The following is a 16,021-nucleotide window of genomic DNA, read 5'->3' as shown; positions in this document are numbered from 1 at the left end:
GCATGACATCTCAGTATACTTCAAACCAAGTCACACCCTAAGAGAAAAACTGGTTCATCCCAAGGACAAACCCGCCAAACACAAGATCAGCGATGTAGTGTATGCTGTTCAGTGCAGTGAAGAATGCTCGGACCTCTACATTGGTGAAACCAAACAGCCTCTTCACAAACGAATGGCACAACATAGAAGAGCCACCTCGACAGGACAAGATTCAGCAGTACATCTGCATCTGAAGGAAAAAGGGCACTCTTTTGAGGATGCCAATGTCCACATTTTAGACAGGGAAAACAGATGGTTTGAAAGAGGAGTGAAAGAAGCCATCTATGTCCACTGTGAACAACCATCATTGAACAGAGGAGGTGGATTACGTCACCAACTTTCCCCCGCTTACAGTGCTGTCCTGAGCTCCCTTCCCAGACGTCTCAACCCCCATTCACACCTTTGTTCCAGTGACCTCAATAGGCCACAGGAAACAATGGAGCGGAGTCCTAAATTGGTTTCAACTGAAACCACTGATTAAATATGACCCACGCCCCCTTCACACCTGGGCACATGTGTTCAAGCACATGATCAATAGAGGGTCATAACCACCTCCAGGGGACTACGCCCACAGGGGTTTAAATACCTGGGTCTCTCCACCATTTGGTTGAGAACTGAAGAAGCCTTTCGGATGAGAGGTGAAACGTCTTCAAGAAACAAAAAGAAGTCCAGTCGCCTTTTTCAAGCTCCAGAGGGAACTGAGATGTTTGCACACAATGTACACTTAAAACAACTGATGACCACCTCCATGCATTCTGGCTCTGTCCACCAATACAAAACTTCTGGACAGAAATAACCACCAAACTTTCGCAAACTTCAATCCTCTTGACAACCACTGTGTTTGGGAGCTGAATGCGTTCTCACGTAGCGTAAATGAAATCTCTGGTTAGCAGTGTTTTTGAGCTGTGCTGTGTTGTTGAAATTGAGCAGAATAACATGAAACACAATTAGTTAATCTCTATTTGCTTTTAATTGAGATAGATTGTAACAAGCAGACCAACATCAAATGTAGCGGTGAACGTTTTAACAACCAAAATATATTCCACATTGTCAACTGATTATAATTTCTGCCTTATCCAGGCAGGATATATGTATATATATATATATATATATATATATATATATATATATATATATATATATATATAAAATATGTGTGTATATATATATATAAAATGTGTGTGTGTGTGTGTGTGCGTGCGTGCTTGTCATAGTACCGGCAAGAATTTAAAAACTACTTTCACCCCTGAATATAAGTGTTAGCTAAATATATTGCACAATAAATGCATAAATGGTTTCATTGCATAGACGATGGTTAAAATGTGAAATTTGGTTAAAAGCAGCTAAACGAACATTAGGTTAGCTAAAGAGTTTAGTTAGCTAAGTGCACAGATAAACAAAAAGTTACACTGATCTGAATAAACAGATGAAATAGCTGAAGTTATGAGTAAAAATATAAAAACTAAGTAAAAAAAATATATATATATAACTGATGGAAGCTTTTTTCAGTCTTATTTCTGTCACTGAAACAAAATAACCCCAAGTTTTGACTTACATGTAACACACACACAAGCTTGCATTATAACTAGTTCGAGTTCATGTGATGCATCATAGGGGTACGAAAAAGTTTGAGACCCACTGCTTTATAGCATAATGCTAGCTAGAGTATAGTCACGTCCTAATAAAGAAACTGCACAGCAGCAAGAGTCGTGGGCGAGTGCAAGCAAATCAATTTGATTATCCACAGTGTGAGCTAAGATGTGTATCTGAATAATTAAAGTGTGCTATGGACTCTGAGGGCCTGTTCTGTATGACTAGCATTAAAAGTTTTTTCCACGTAGATCAGGTCATTGGAGAGTGCTCCTCAAAGAGTATTTGTTGGAGCTATTCACAAGACTATGATTTTATTCTAGTGATGATCTGACATTCAGCAATCACGGCTAGATGACCTACACGACCGTGAAACATTAGAATCCTTGATTTTGCAAATGCATCAGTCATCCACACGCATCAGCGCCCCTAAGGAGCATTTTTGTCGCCTTTTGTCATGGCACATTTGTACTACCATGCTGACATTTTGTCGTCCCCAGATGCTTGTGCCAATCTTATGGAAATGCGCACAGATGGATCCGTAGAGGTTTTTTTAATACGCATTGTCAGCTTTACTTTGTTTTGAGCATCACAGTTGTGGCCACATGGTCCAAAATCCCAACATGCCCTTTTTGAACAAGGTGAACATGAATTTATTTACTTCCATATGTTCATGCAAACTGCGAGGACAGCTACATAGCTGATACAAATAACTCCAGTTACGCTGGCTGTGCACAGAGTTCTCGCAGTGCATTTTTCTGTGAGCATGATGGACAGGGAGGAAGCAGCAGGATGCTGTGTAGATGATGCCTCCTCTCAGCAGAGCTTTAACCTTTCCTGCAGAGTGCTTCGTTCCTCCTGCCCCCTCATTCAAACAGTCATATTGTTGTCCTGATTCTTCCCTCGTGAGCGAAACGTGCTTATGCACAAAACTCTCCTAAGACATACTACAAGATGTGAGGAAAGGAAGTAAGGTCAGATGGTAGATGAAGACGGCTAAATGTTTAGGGTCTGCTGAGAGAAAGGGGGAAAAAAAAAAATCAAAGAAAGGGGAGACGGATAAATGGACTGCTACTGCTCCGAGTTCAAATGTGGGAATAAGGATTCTAATAAAACTGCTGTTACAGCAAAGTTAATAACAGTTTAGTTAGCCTGTTTGGATAAGCATCTGTGCCTGTAACGGTACCTTTTGGAAAGAGTGCTGAAAGGATAGACTGATTTGAACATTTAGTCAGCCAATAGAAAAAAAGCTAGTCCAAAACTATCATTATTTTATACATTAATTATTTAAAAATTTGCTTTTTATGTTTGTTTGTTTTTTCCTCTTTCTTTGGCTTCACCCTTTGGTCACTTATCTTATTTCTCTGTAATTTGCTACTAGTCAGGTCGTGTACTTAGAGTGGCTGCTATTACCATGAGATAACCCTTATGATTATTGCGATCTCTCAAAAGAACATTAGTTGCAACTTCACAATATATTCGAACACTTGCATATAGAGATGCAGGACTGTGCACGTTCATTTTCACTAGCTCTTTGGTTTGGCTCAGCCACCAAAAAAGTGGCAGTGGGTAGGCGCTCACCTTGCGGCCGGAAGGTTGCAGGTTCAAGCCCCTGTCCCTGCGTTGTGTTGTGTCCTTGGGCAAGACACTTAAACCACATTGCCTAACAGTAGTGCCGGTCTCTGGCTGCATGACCGCAGATACTCGTCTCTGGATGAGTGATCTGGAACGATCATTTCGTTGTGTGCCTTGTGTGCGTAATGACAATGAGTTGAATCTAACAATCTAAAATATTCAGTTAAACTGAGGAAGTACTTTTGGATCATGGCTTCGATTCATAACATTTAATCCAAGCTGGGGGGGGTGTGAACTTAAGGGTAACCAGTCTTTAAATTTGAACTGCTCTCCAGTGCAGGAGCAGCAACACAGACATCTCTGACATAGCTGATATTTGAAGTCCTGGAAATAAAGAAATAAAGATGGACTCCCTAATAAGTAAGAATTTAGTAACAATTAACAAATAGATTCCATTAATGTAGCATATCAGAATATCATATCATCAACCATCATACAATACATAATGCCAGGCCTTTACTGCAGCCACCTTCAGTTGCCTCTTGTTTGTGGGTCTCTCTGCATTCAGTTTTGTCTTCAGTAACTGAAAAACATGCTCTGTTGGGCTGGTATCAGGTGACTGATTGGCCATTGAAGAGTATCCAATTTCTTTGCTTTGAGAAACTCTTGGGTTGCTTTTGCAGCTTTGTGTCATTATCCATTTGCAGTGTGAGGAACTGTCCGATCAGTTTTGAAGCATGTATTCTGGCAAACTCTAATATGGCCTTTTTGTTCTTGAGGGTAACCAGTGTTGTGCAGCTTGTTGTAAACCCTCCGTTATTTACATTCATGAAGGCGTCTCTTGATTGTGGACTGTGGCAATGGTACACCTCCCTCCTTGAAAGTGTTTTCGACTATGCTAAATGTTGAGAAGCTGTGTTTCTTAACAAAGGAGCTAATATTAAGATGATTGATTGATTTGGCCGCTCCTAAAACTTTTTCTACCTCTCTGATGGGTTCATCTTGATCTTACAGCCCCAAACATCTTTTTGGGACCTCATATTGAGATTTCCAGTAAACAGCTACCAAATGCAAGTTCAGCAATGACCTCCAGATGTTTTAACTGCTTAACTTGTTGTCGAATATCAAGGGGGACGGGTCTCACCTGGCCATGAAACTGCTTGTCAATGTGTTGTCCAATGAAGTGCTTTAAATCTGTTGAATTAAAGCTGAAATTCTGCACTTCAGTCACATACTATCCAATATAAAATGCACTGTGGTGGTGTACAGCAACATAAATTACATTTAATTAACAATGAATTTCCACTTTATTAATGATAACCTTTGTAAAGTGTTAACATATGGCTGATAAGTATTAAAATAATAATTTGTCCAGAGTCAGTCAACCATAAAACTGTTCCTGTGGCTCTGCCTGCATTCTTTGAAGGTAATATTAAAAAGCTTTTGGTTTCAAGGGCTTGAAAGAAAACAAGATTTCCTCCTTTTCCTATTTGTCTAGTAACAGATGATAAAATTGAAGAAAACTGCGCTGTAGCGCCGACATCTCATTTCCACGTGTATTTTTGCCGGAACATCTCAGTACATGCATTCCTACCGCTGGAACGCCACACTCCCAGCGTGTAAACCTGCTTCTCTACTTTTCCCACCTCTCCCCTGAGAAATGTGATGCAACGATTTCCAAACCCACAAACGCCATCTCCATCCCCTCTCCCCTTCCCGCCGCAGCTAGATTTAAGTTAACGGCAGCTTTCCCGTCTGAGTTTTCAAAACCGTTCCGCTCATTCACTTCACGTTTGCTGCCTTAGTTAAGTTGCTGCATGGACTTCCTTGTTCATTCCGCCCACGTGTGCTGCAGATATCCAATGCAGCGCATCCTGTAACACTAGGAAAATCACCTGCAGTCCCAACCACTCCGCTGTGTCCTGTTCTCATTACACGGACACCCAGGAGAGGGTATGGATACAGCTATGCTCCTTTGCTCTCCACTCACTACTCTTTCTCTCCCCCTCTGTCTCAGCCTCTCTCCTGCTCACTGAGCACAGTAAGCTGTCTTGATCTTGCTGGTAAGTTTGCTCCACTAGACCATTTAGGGACTAGATTCTTTTTACTGATGGCTTAGGAGACCAGGGCCACTATACCGCAATAAGATCTAACCAATAAATGCTTTGGTGAAACTCTGAGATGTGAACATGCAAAAAAAAAGACATATTTTCACTGGTTTTGAACTAGGTAAAAAAAAACTTGATCCAGCACACAATTACATACTGTTCTTTGACTCGCACAAAGCCCCAACCCCAAAGCTCATCTAAAATCCTTTAGATGAACTAGAAATCCAACTGCCAGCCAGGTCTTATCACCTAACACCAGCTCCTTCCCTCACTAATGCTCTTGTGGCTGGATGGGAACAAATCCCTGAAGCCTTGTTCCAAAATCTTGTAGAAAGCTTCCCCTCAGGAGTTGGACACTGTTATTGCAGCAGATTAATTCCCATCATTTTTTGGTCAAACAAAAATTATAGGTGGTATATCTACTGCTGGAATCAGTTTGTCATTGTCCTGCTTCAATTTGACCTAGAGTCAGTTGTCCTAAGAGACTATTTTGACGTAGTGCCCTGAAAATAGGGGACTGTGTATAAGAAAAATGTAACTCCTGAGTGGTTAATGCAATATCATTGTTAAACTCATTGAATTAAAGCTGAGAGTCTGTACTTCAGTTGCAAATGGAAACGCTCTGCACAAATTAGGAAAACAGGCATATGGAAATGTTTCAAGTTGCTTTATAGTTGTTATAGTTTATATTTGGACGTGCCAGACTGGCAAAAATTCCATAAAAAGGGATGAATGTTATCCTAATTCTAGCCCTGGATCATCTTTCACATTGTCATGCCTGATAACTCATTTTCATATCACCATAAATCAGGCAACTTCTACATGATCTAACTTGATATTCAGAGTGTTGAAGAGGCCTAGAACACAGGAAATGTAAGCTGAAGTTTAGAGGTTTATTTACATCAAGTGACTCCTTTCACTGGGAGTGTCTTTGGCTTGTTTAAGCGTGTGTAGGTGTGAGTATCACCATACTACACTGTAATTTGTCAGGAATGAGCCAGACCAGGGCTAGAAATAGAAGTTGATAGATTCAGCAGCTCCTGAAAGTCAGCCATGCAACTGCCATGAGTCATAACATTTATTAACAAGCAAATTCGAGTGTACACAAGCAAGGCTGGATGGAGGCTGAGACTTTTTGAGCAGAGACCCACTCTTCAGATTTGGTTTGCAGTAAGGAAAGGCTCATGCCGACTAGAGGCAGAGAACATATTGAACAATAGTTAGGAAAAAAATCATTGAAAAGTGTTGCTTTTGGGGAAATAAAGTGGATTCAGCCTGAGCATCTAACCGCAGGGAGCTTCAGCAATGAAATGGGAATTCTTGGGGTATGGGCATGCTTGAAAGGGGACCCAGCAAGACCTCGAGGAATGTTCTGTTCAGTGCTATTAGCCTCTTTACCACTGTGCATCTGTCTCTTTCACTTCTCCTCTCTGTAGCTACACTTAGATGTTGCCACTGAGGGTTAATAGGCAGCTTAGGGAGCCCCTCTTTGGTCTGCATGGCCCTGTACCAAAACCTAGTGACCATTCAGGTCCTGTTGGTATCCAACCCCTGCTTTCTCACCAAGCTTTTTTTTAAAACTCACTAACTTCAGATACGTGACACCAGAATTTGATACTTACAGTACCTTTCGATACCAAAATTCTGAAAATATGATGGTACTTGGTTGTTTAAAAAAATTAAATAAATTGATCCTCGGATAGTAATTGACACTAAAAATTACCCATACTCGATTGATACCAACGGTGCCGTCTGCACTGCCTCCAGCTGAGACACGACTTCACACAGCAACACTGCAGACAGGCAGACACAAAGCCCCTCCCTTCACTAGCAGCTGAACACCAAAGCAGTAGCACAGGAACCTTGGCAAACCATCTTGCCAACAAAGCCATCTTTACGAGGTCAGTAAAGCTCCTGTTTCAACAACACTGAAGTAATAAACAGTTATAAATGTTAACCTGGCCGTTAATGTTAGCCAGTTATCGACATTAGTGTCTGTTAAGTCATCATTAAGCCTGAATTGTACTTTCCGTGTTTGTGAGTCCACTGGGGTCTGCTCAGGCCCAATAGGGAATTTATGTTACAATGCACCAAATACGCTTGCGCCCCGAGCAGAGGACTTTATCGGACTTCGAAAAAGTAGAACAGGAATGACTGCTCACCGCCGGGTCTCCTGCTGTCTCTGTCCGTGTCCGCAACGGAGTATAATGTAGGCTTCAAGGTAGTGGCTAGCGGCTAAAACAATAGCAATAATGTTGCAGCTAGTCAGCAAGGTTTCAGTCTTCCTTGTGCAGTGTTTACAGACAGTGTTAATTTAACAAGAAAGCACAATTGTTTGTATCTAAAGTGTTAAATTTCTCTTAAAATCTCCAGAGAAAAAGTCTAAAGAAGTCTGGCTAAAAAGGTCTGCTAGCCTCAGTGGCAGAAGCACAAGAAATAAAGCTGTTGCTGAATACATTTGCAACTACTTTGTTCCTAATCTTAACTTTTTGCATGTATGTGTTGAAAATGCTATTGAGTGTTGAGCAATTACCTGGATATTGGTGTTGAATTTGAAATTCTAGCATTGTCACAACCCTACTTAAGACCCAAAAAGGGCAAGAGAACATGGATTTTAATGTCGTCTCTACGTTTTGGGGGGCGTTTTGTTTGTTTTTCTTTCCTCCTTTTGGACTGATGAGACCTACTTGAATCAGCAGAAAAATGAATCCAGCCCAGCTCAGAAATCTAAGTGGTGTTTAGGAAACAAACAACAACAATAACTGACGCAAACCAAAGAAAAACCATTACGCCTCAAAGAAAACACTTCACAATGGCTCACATAACCATTAGCATCTGCTTTATAGTTGACATGGCAACTGCCGTCATCATCTGATGCTTTGCTAATTGTGGTAAAACCTTGCTTCCTCCGTTCAATATGGCATTTCTCTAATGTTTTGTGAAGTACCCTTTAAGTGTTTCATTAATGTCTAATGAGCTTTTCATTAAGAGAATTCAACTGTGACTTCTCCACAAGATTATAAGCAACACAGGGTTTAACATTGGTAATGATTCTTTGCTGGACTGGGCGGCAATAATAGGTGCTGCCTTTGTGCTAAAGTACGTCGTATTATGAGAACATCAATGCAGAGAGTGGGTGTTGAACTTTGCAAATGTCATGCTGTGTTCCACAAGGCTTGAATTGGTCTTGTTATTAACCCAACCCCCAGCCTGTTTGTTTCCCACTCCCCTGTAATATTCAACAATATTACCTTATTTAATTTCCAGACACGGCTCGTCCCCGGCAAAAGTAACACAGGGCCGAGAAAATTGCAATTTCACAACACATCACTGAGCATTTCCTATTATGATTGCCACATGTTAACATGCTTATAAAGTTCAGAAAAACAGTGCAAACGCTGTATTATGTCTCTTGATATCCGCTTTACCTGCATTAATTAAGGGAAATGGCGGCAGTGGTTCGCCTGCTTTAGCGATAATGAGGTGCAATGCTAAGTATGAATAACAAGAGATTGACCATACGCAAGGGGGGGAACGTAACTAAATGACTGCTGAATAAAGCACAGTCAATGGCTGCCTTAAAATGCATGATTGGAGAGGCTTAGGCTGTAATAAGCAAAGCAAAGTGAATGCTGAACAGAGAGACAATTAAACCGCCACATCTGGCAACTCTGATGTGAGTGGGTACCCAGCCGCCGCAATTACAGGCCTCTGTCACCACTGTAACCCTTTACTGCCTGAATGCAGCGCTCGAGTAGATGATGAAGGCCATACTCAGAGTTTTCAGAACCTGTAAAAGCAATTTGTTACTCCCAGCTTGTCACATATGGATGTTTGATCAGGGCCACTTGGCATCCTAATTTTAGCGTCAACATTCGTGGCAAATCAACAAACTTGTTGGCATTAGGAAGCAAAGGCTTTGTTAGCTTGTTAAAATTAAGCCTTCCACCTTAAACACGTTCTCCCAACCACAACAAGCTTCTCCTCCATTTTTCAGGTCTATTTCACCCAAAAGGTACAGTACCTCTATTGAAGTCAGACTAGTTTGGAACCAAATGGGTGCCCAATGCATTCAAATGTGATGCCAGGAATGTGAGTATGTGACAAGTGTCAGATCACACTTTCAAGAATCAGAGCATGCAGCCCAGATGGCCTGCTGAATCTTGGAAACCCCTGTTAACCATCAACAATTATCAGATCATTCAATTTCTGGCCTTTTTCCTCAGTCAACTCTCTCTCTATCCTCCTGATACCAAGCCACAGGGCAGTCTTCAGGTTATTTTATGTTGAGCCCGACTGTTGCAATAAAGGTGAATTCATCCAGGTGGAGAGAACAAGTTTTTGGATAGGGAGAAAGGAGATTTCCACCAAAGTCAAAATGACATTCTGACATTTTGCATGGAAGTTTTGGTTATGTAATGCACTTCTAGTCTGTCTTAGACTTACTTATAAGTCATATTTTGCATTCATGCAGCACTTTGGTATATACACTTTTTCTGCCTCACATCATTGGACACTTTGGAGTCATGAGTTAGCCTAACATGCAAGTCTTTGGACTGTGGAAGGACCCACTGCCGGAGTTTAAACCGGGAGCCTTTTTGCTTTGAGGCTGCCGTAGCATAGTACAGCCAACAAAAAGTTCCGGGCAAACTGCCGAACAAACTTTGCAAGAGATTTTGTTGTTGTTGTTGTTACCACTTTTTTCCCCAAGTTCCTGAATTAAAATTAAATCTTAAGGCAGTCCGCCCTACTGCCGTTGGTCTCCGTTAGTATAAATATTGCATAAAAGCAATTTTGCCAATATTTTGAACTTGCTTGCATATTAACAGCAATTTGAACGTTTGCTGTTCATGTGTAACATTGTCTTTGTCAGCTCCGAAATGGCTTTCCACCATACACAACTTCAGTGCTCTCTTCCAAAAAACAAAAAAAAAAAAAACCCAAAATACTGAAAAGCTTAGTCTCTTCCCTCTCTGAAGTATTTTACCACTAGCTGCAATTTATTCAAGGCTGTTAAAACCAAAGGAATAAAGAAAACAAAGGCTTCCCTGTTCAAGAGCTTGATTGTTAGGATCTGAACAGGAAATGTTGGTAGATTAAGTCGACGTGGATGGAGCGCGCACTGCATGCAGATGCAGTGATGTGTAATCTATGTAATCTTCAGCATGCACAGTGCTCTATTCACTTAGTGTATAAAGTCTTTCAGTTCTCCCATGCATGGGATTCCACTTTTTCTGTCTTTTTTTTCTCATCTGCTCTCATGTGTCCGCGTTCTGTAATGTCACAGATGCAGAAATGCATATATTCCTGCTCTCTGTCTGACTCTTTCCCCGTATTTCCACTCCTCTTTGGTGGATCACGGTTCCACAGCTTCCGGTCTGTCTCCTTAGCCACGGGAATCTTTGCTGACGTCTCCGTCCTGCAGCCACAGTGATTGAGAGAGATGGTCTAGAGGTGCAGAGAGATAAGAGAGGAGAGACAATCGCATTAAGACTCACTTTACCCCCCTGACCAAGACCAGGGGTTGGGATTTGAATGTTAAAATCAGTAAGCCTAAATCCCTGCATGGTCATTTGTGCATTTCCCAGTCTGAGCACATTACTTGTGCCTCTGCAGTCTTAGCTGCTCGCAATTACGCCGGCACGAATTAGCACGGCATCGTTAAGGGAATAACATGCAGCCATATGCACATGGAGCCCCTTGGAGTGAGTCTTAGAGAATGACACTGTCTGGTGTCTGCACAGCAGTTGAGCTGTCGATGCTACAACACAACATGCTGTTCGAATCTATGGGTGAAACCTCTTGACATCAAAGGTGGCACAAAAGAAAAAAGAGGATCCGTGTTTCCTTATACTGTTCTCTGCACCTGTCAAACTGGGGTGTTTAGTTGTTGTTTTTTTTCCTTATTTTTGTTGTTGTTTCATTTGCTGCACATCAACCCCCCTCCTTTGTAACACCACAGAGACCCCTAGTGCAATTGAGAGGCATTGCAATGTGTTTGAATATGTGTGTGTGTGTGTGTGTGTGTGTGTGTGTGTGTGTGTGTGTGTGTGGTCCCAGACAGATCCCACCATCCCCAAAACTCATTTTCTCTGTCCCTTTCATTTTCTCTCTCTCTCTCTCTCTCTCTCTCTCACACACACACACACACACACACACACACACACACACACACACACACACACACACACACACACACACACGCCTTATCTCTCAGCTGTGGACAAATTTTTCTTTTTTCTTTTTGAGCCGTGAGACAAAATGCAAAACTTCCCCCACCCACCCACCCACTCACACACACACACACACACACACACACACACATCACAAATTTGGGGCCTTTTCTGTATCTCCAAGCCAGATTTTCCCTGTTAACGCTTTAGCTATCATCTGAGTGCGCTAGACTGCACTAGAGGGCCAAATTAGAGCAGGCCTTGGTAAAATAAAATCCCTTTATCTTTGAACTAGCAAGTACCCAATTATACGCCACAGTTATCTCCCATCTCACAGACTTCTGAGTCCTCGCCACAGGCCAATGAGCACGGAGAGCTAATGAAGAGATGCTGAATCACCTTTTTGCCTTCCTGGACACACAACTGGTGGGGCCTCCTTGATCATCGGCTGCTTTTTTATGCATCAGAGTCATTCCCCGACTTTGATGAGGTGGTTCTTTCTCTCCCACCCCACCTCCTTTGCAGCGCAGGCCACTCATTCATGGATATGCCATCGGTTGCGGCATGCATATGATTAGCGTGAAAGAAGAGTGAGAGGTCTCTAATCCTAAGCAGAGAGAAAACGGGTTTTAAAGTGGTTTATCTGCTTCCAGTCACAGAGGATGTGCGCTGAAAATGAAGCGAGCGGAGAGAGGAACTCCTGCTGATGTGAAAGAAGGGGATTGTGTGTTGAAATGTGTGTTCTGTGCGCTTTCTCAGCCCTCTGTTCTCGTGGCCCTGATCATCCCGGGAAGTCGATCTGTACATCATACCGCCTGTTTGTACAGAAAATTTACCCGAGGTGTTGAAAGGTCTTTCTTGTCTATTCTTCAGTCTCGTTAAACTTTTACATCTGCTGCAAGTATTTCTTTCAGTGCCTCTGTTTCAGTTGACGCGTACTCTCTACATCTTCGGTTCCTATGGATATCGATTCATTTCAGATGCTGCAGAGAGTCAATATGTTCAGATATTTAACTCCTTAAGCCCTAAGCTCTTATATTGAAATACCTATCTTCAAATTTAGCCACTTACAGCTCCACAACACAGCCTGTCCGTAGCACCCTCCTCTGTCACACCAACCACCCTCTGCATGTCCTCCCTCACTCTGCCAGCTCTCTCCCTTTACCAGTCATGGTCTCTGCATTTAAGTCACACTCTGACCTTTCCTTCTCTCTTCCTGCCTCTGAACACACCTTCCCCCCCTCTCCTCCTCATGTGTCTTCGCCCAGCAGTTGCATATTTTCCACCAGCACCCAGCTAGTCAACACCACCAGTGGTGGTCATTGTTAATCTGGGCCTTCATGATACACCCCTCCCCATTTATCAGGGCTTGGGACCAACACTGGAGTACACTGACTTGTGGCCCTCTGTGAATGGGCTTGATTAGTTTTAGGAAAAGATAATATTTTGGGTTAAAATATGCCCTTCAGAGTATTAACACTGCAAACTGCAAAAAAAAGATGCTTAAGAGTAGCCAATGTGTTACTATGTAAGGACAAGGCCCATCCAAGCATCCACATGGAGCTGGAAGTGAGGCAGGAAGTGAACCTTAGGACACCTTATGCATTTGTTTGAGACAAAGACTAAACATCTGATAAAAAATAAGGCAATTTTGCATGCATTTATACCACTTTTTTTTGCATGACTTCTTGACTGAGTTCTGTGGATTTTAGAATAGAGAATAGAATAGAATGCCGTTATTGTCATTATACAGGATGTACAATGAGATTGGAGATTTTGATGTCTTTAAAACACGAGTCTGTTTTCTGTTTTTCTTTTATGACCGCTGTATCCAACAGAGTCCGTCTCTACCAGTTTTGACAGGTTGGGTTGTCTGGCAGCAATTTACAGGTTTTCACTTCTTGGAAGTTGCTTGAACCCAAATGATGATAATGGTTATGAAACAACCACCATTATCACACACTACTGAGCACTTAAAAAGGACTTTGGGTGCAGTCAAGCCACTGCCCTGTAACACTGACTTTTGCTGGCAAGAATAAACAATTTTATTTTATTTTAAGCTGCATGTTAACTGTATGAAGTATGAATGAAGGCTGACTTAGTCACAGTCTACTTCTGCAGACCCATAAGGGCAGATCCTCTTATCACAGCAATACAAGTATAACTGAGTTGATAATGTGCAGTTCGAACTCTTGCTTGGGGTGAGTTTTGCATTCATTACTGGCACAAACCACCCCCTCCTCCTTAAAAGCCACACTGTACTGTGGGTGTTTAAAAATTTCCAAAGTGCTTCCTGTAAAATACACTGATGGAAATTTAAAAGTGGGATCTGACAGAGGAAGGGAGCTTTAGGAGAGCGTAAGAGCTTTTGCGAAGGTACCGTGGTGTTACAAAGTTGGCATGAAAGAGGGTTCAAGAGCGCGTTTTAAAGTTTAAGGGGCCGTCGGGGAATTTAAAAATGGTCTAGCGTGGTTTAAGATGGCACCTCAGGAGAGCGAGGAACTGTTTAGGAATTGATGGGATAGGAAGGATGTCATGGAGTATTTGGAGGGTGAAAATGAGAGAATAGAAATAGAATATGTTTAATAACGGGTGTAAGTCTAGGTGTTCAGAGCAAGTGTTTGTTGAAGAGGCAGCAGATATATGTGGTGCATATAGCTACACACACACCTGTATTTGGGAAAGAACATTCTGATCTCCTATTTTTTAAATTAATTAACTTTTTAATTTGTTTTTTTAGGGGGAAAGATCTCAATCGAATATTTTTACCAGGCGGCTCATAACTCATAACCTTCCTCTTGTCTCCCACAGGAAATCCAGTCAACTTGACGTGCAGAGCATTCTTCGGATACAGCGGAGACGTCAGTCCACTTATCTACTGGATGAAGGGGGAGAAGTTTATTGAGGATCTGGATGAGGAGCGTGTTCAAGAGAGCGATGTCAAGTAAAAGCTTCAGTGCCTTATCTGGCCTCATTTACACTTGCAAATTTTGCAAATTGGGAATGTTTGTGTGTCGGGGACTTTTCTTTATGCTCCCTCCTACCATTGCTCTCCCCTCTGGATAGAGAAACACACTGAGTACTAGACTGAGCAGCGACTTCCAGGGCAGCTAAAAGAAGCCCAAGAGCCCAAAACTACAGTTCATCTGTGGCCACTTAACACTGGCTCCAAAAGCAAGTCAGTTTCCACGGACTCCAACAATAGTCATGAAATAAGCATGCTGGCAGCCTGGTATGAATAAGAGTTTTGGTCTTTAGAGCTAATTTGCTGATTGCATGGGAGGGTTATATTTTTTTTTTATAACTCACCAGGTTGGATATTGTTAAGGCTTAAATTTGAGGCTGCTTTGGTAGACATGCTGACTCTGACTGCTGTCTGCAGCCTCATCTCTGCTAATTCCCATCACTGAATTCAACCTCTCAACTGTGTTTTTGCCTTTTGGAACATCCATCCATTTTCATCTAGTTAGCCACTCCAGGATAGGTTGGAGCCTATCCCAGCTGCCATAGGGTGAGAGGCAGGGTACACCCTAGACAGCTCGCCAGTCTGTTGAATGGCTGGCACAGAGAGACACACAACAATTCATACTGTTAACCTAACCCCATGCATGTCTTTGGACTGTGGGAGGAAATCAGAGTACCCAGGGAGAACCCACGCAGGCAGAACATGCAAACTCCACACAGAAAGACCCCAGCCTGGATTCGAACCAGGACCTTCTTGCTGCGAGGGAACCACTGCACCACCATGCTGTCCACATTTGAATCATGTTAATACTCTTTTATAATCAGTCTATGTACTAGTCCCCCTCAGGCCTTCCTTGAGACCTCTGCAAAGGCAAGCTAGCAGACAGGAACCACTCCACCATGTGTGAGCTGTTCAGGCCTCCCCACAACATTGAGACCTCATCAAATTTGAGCCTTTAAAAAAAAAGAAAAAATGATATATCATCCAGTGTCTAGATTTGATAAATAGAAATAAAAGAAAAATATGTAGATGTGACCATTATTAAACCAGTTATTGTAGCAGAGATGGAACAAAATACTATAATATATTCATGAGTTATTTCTAATCTCTTCAAAAGCAGCACAAGATTCCTAGGCTGAACTGGTAAACACCTATTTAAACCCAATTTGCCACAACTCTGTGACTACCCATCAACACACCAAACAATGAAGGGAACCGTTCACTACCAAGCTACCGTCTAAATATTCATAGTGAGTATTTGATATTCATGAATGCCTTATGTGACTGTTTATTAATGCAGGAAGCTATGCATTCTTTATCAATATCTACAGTGCGTGTGTATATATATATATATATATATATATATATATATATATATATATATTAGGGGTGGGACTCGATTAAAAAAATTAATCGAATTAATTACAAGCTTTGTAATTAATTAATCGAAATTAATCGCATTTTAATCGCATTTCAATATTTGACATGAGAAATATTAATTTAAGTTTAGTTGATGAATAAATCAATATACATAAGCTTAAACTTCAAAATTTTGTTCATTTTCCCACCAG

General features: G+C 41.7%; 1 protein-coding gene across 1 annotated transcript in view; it reads left to right on the top strand.

The window, feature by feature from the left end:
* Window positions 1-16,021, top strand: part of LOC115794817 (interleukin-1 receptor accessory protein-like 1) — a 323,647-nt gene that overhangs the window by 272,463 nt on the left and 35,163 nt on the right. The window contains exon 7 of the mRNA XM_030750478.1: window positions 14,297-14,429. Coding sequence (XP_030606338.1) covers window positions 14,297-14,429 — 133 coding nt within the window. The remainder of the gene's footprint in view (window positions 1-14,296; window positions 14,430-16,021) is intronic.

Source organism: Archocentrus centrarchus, chromosome 2 (assembly GCF_007364275.1).
Source record: "Archocentrus centrarchus isolate MPI-CPG fArcCen1 chromosome 2, fArcCen1, whole genome shotgun sequence".
Taxonomy (NCBI): Eukaryota; Metazoa; Chordata; class Actinopteri; order Cichliformes; family Cichlidae; genus Archocentrus; species Archocentrus centrarchus.
The sequence above is the reverse complement of the archived record's forward strand: the minus strand, read 5'-3'. Positions and strand labels throughout refer to the sequence as shown.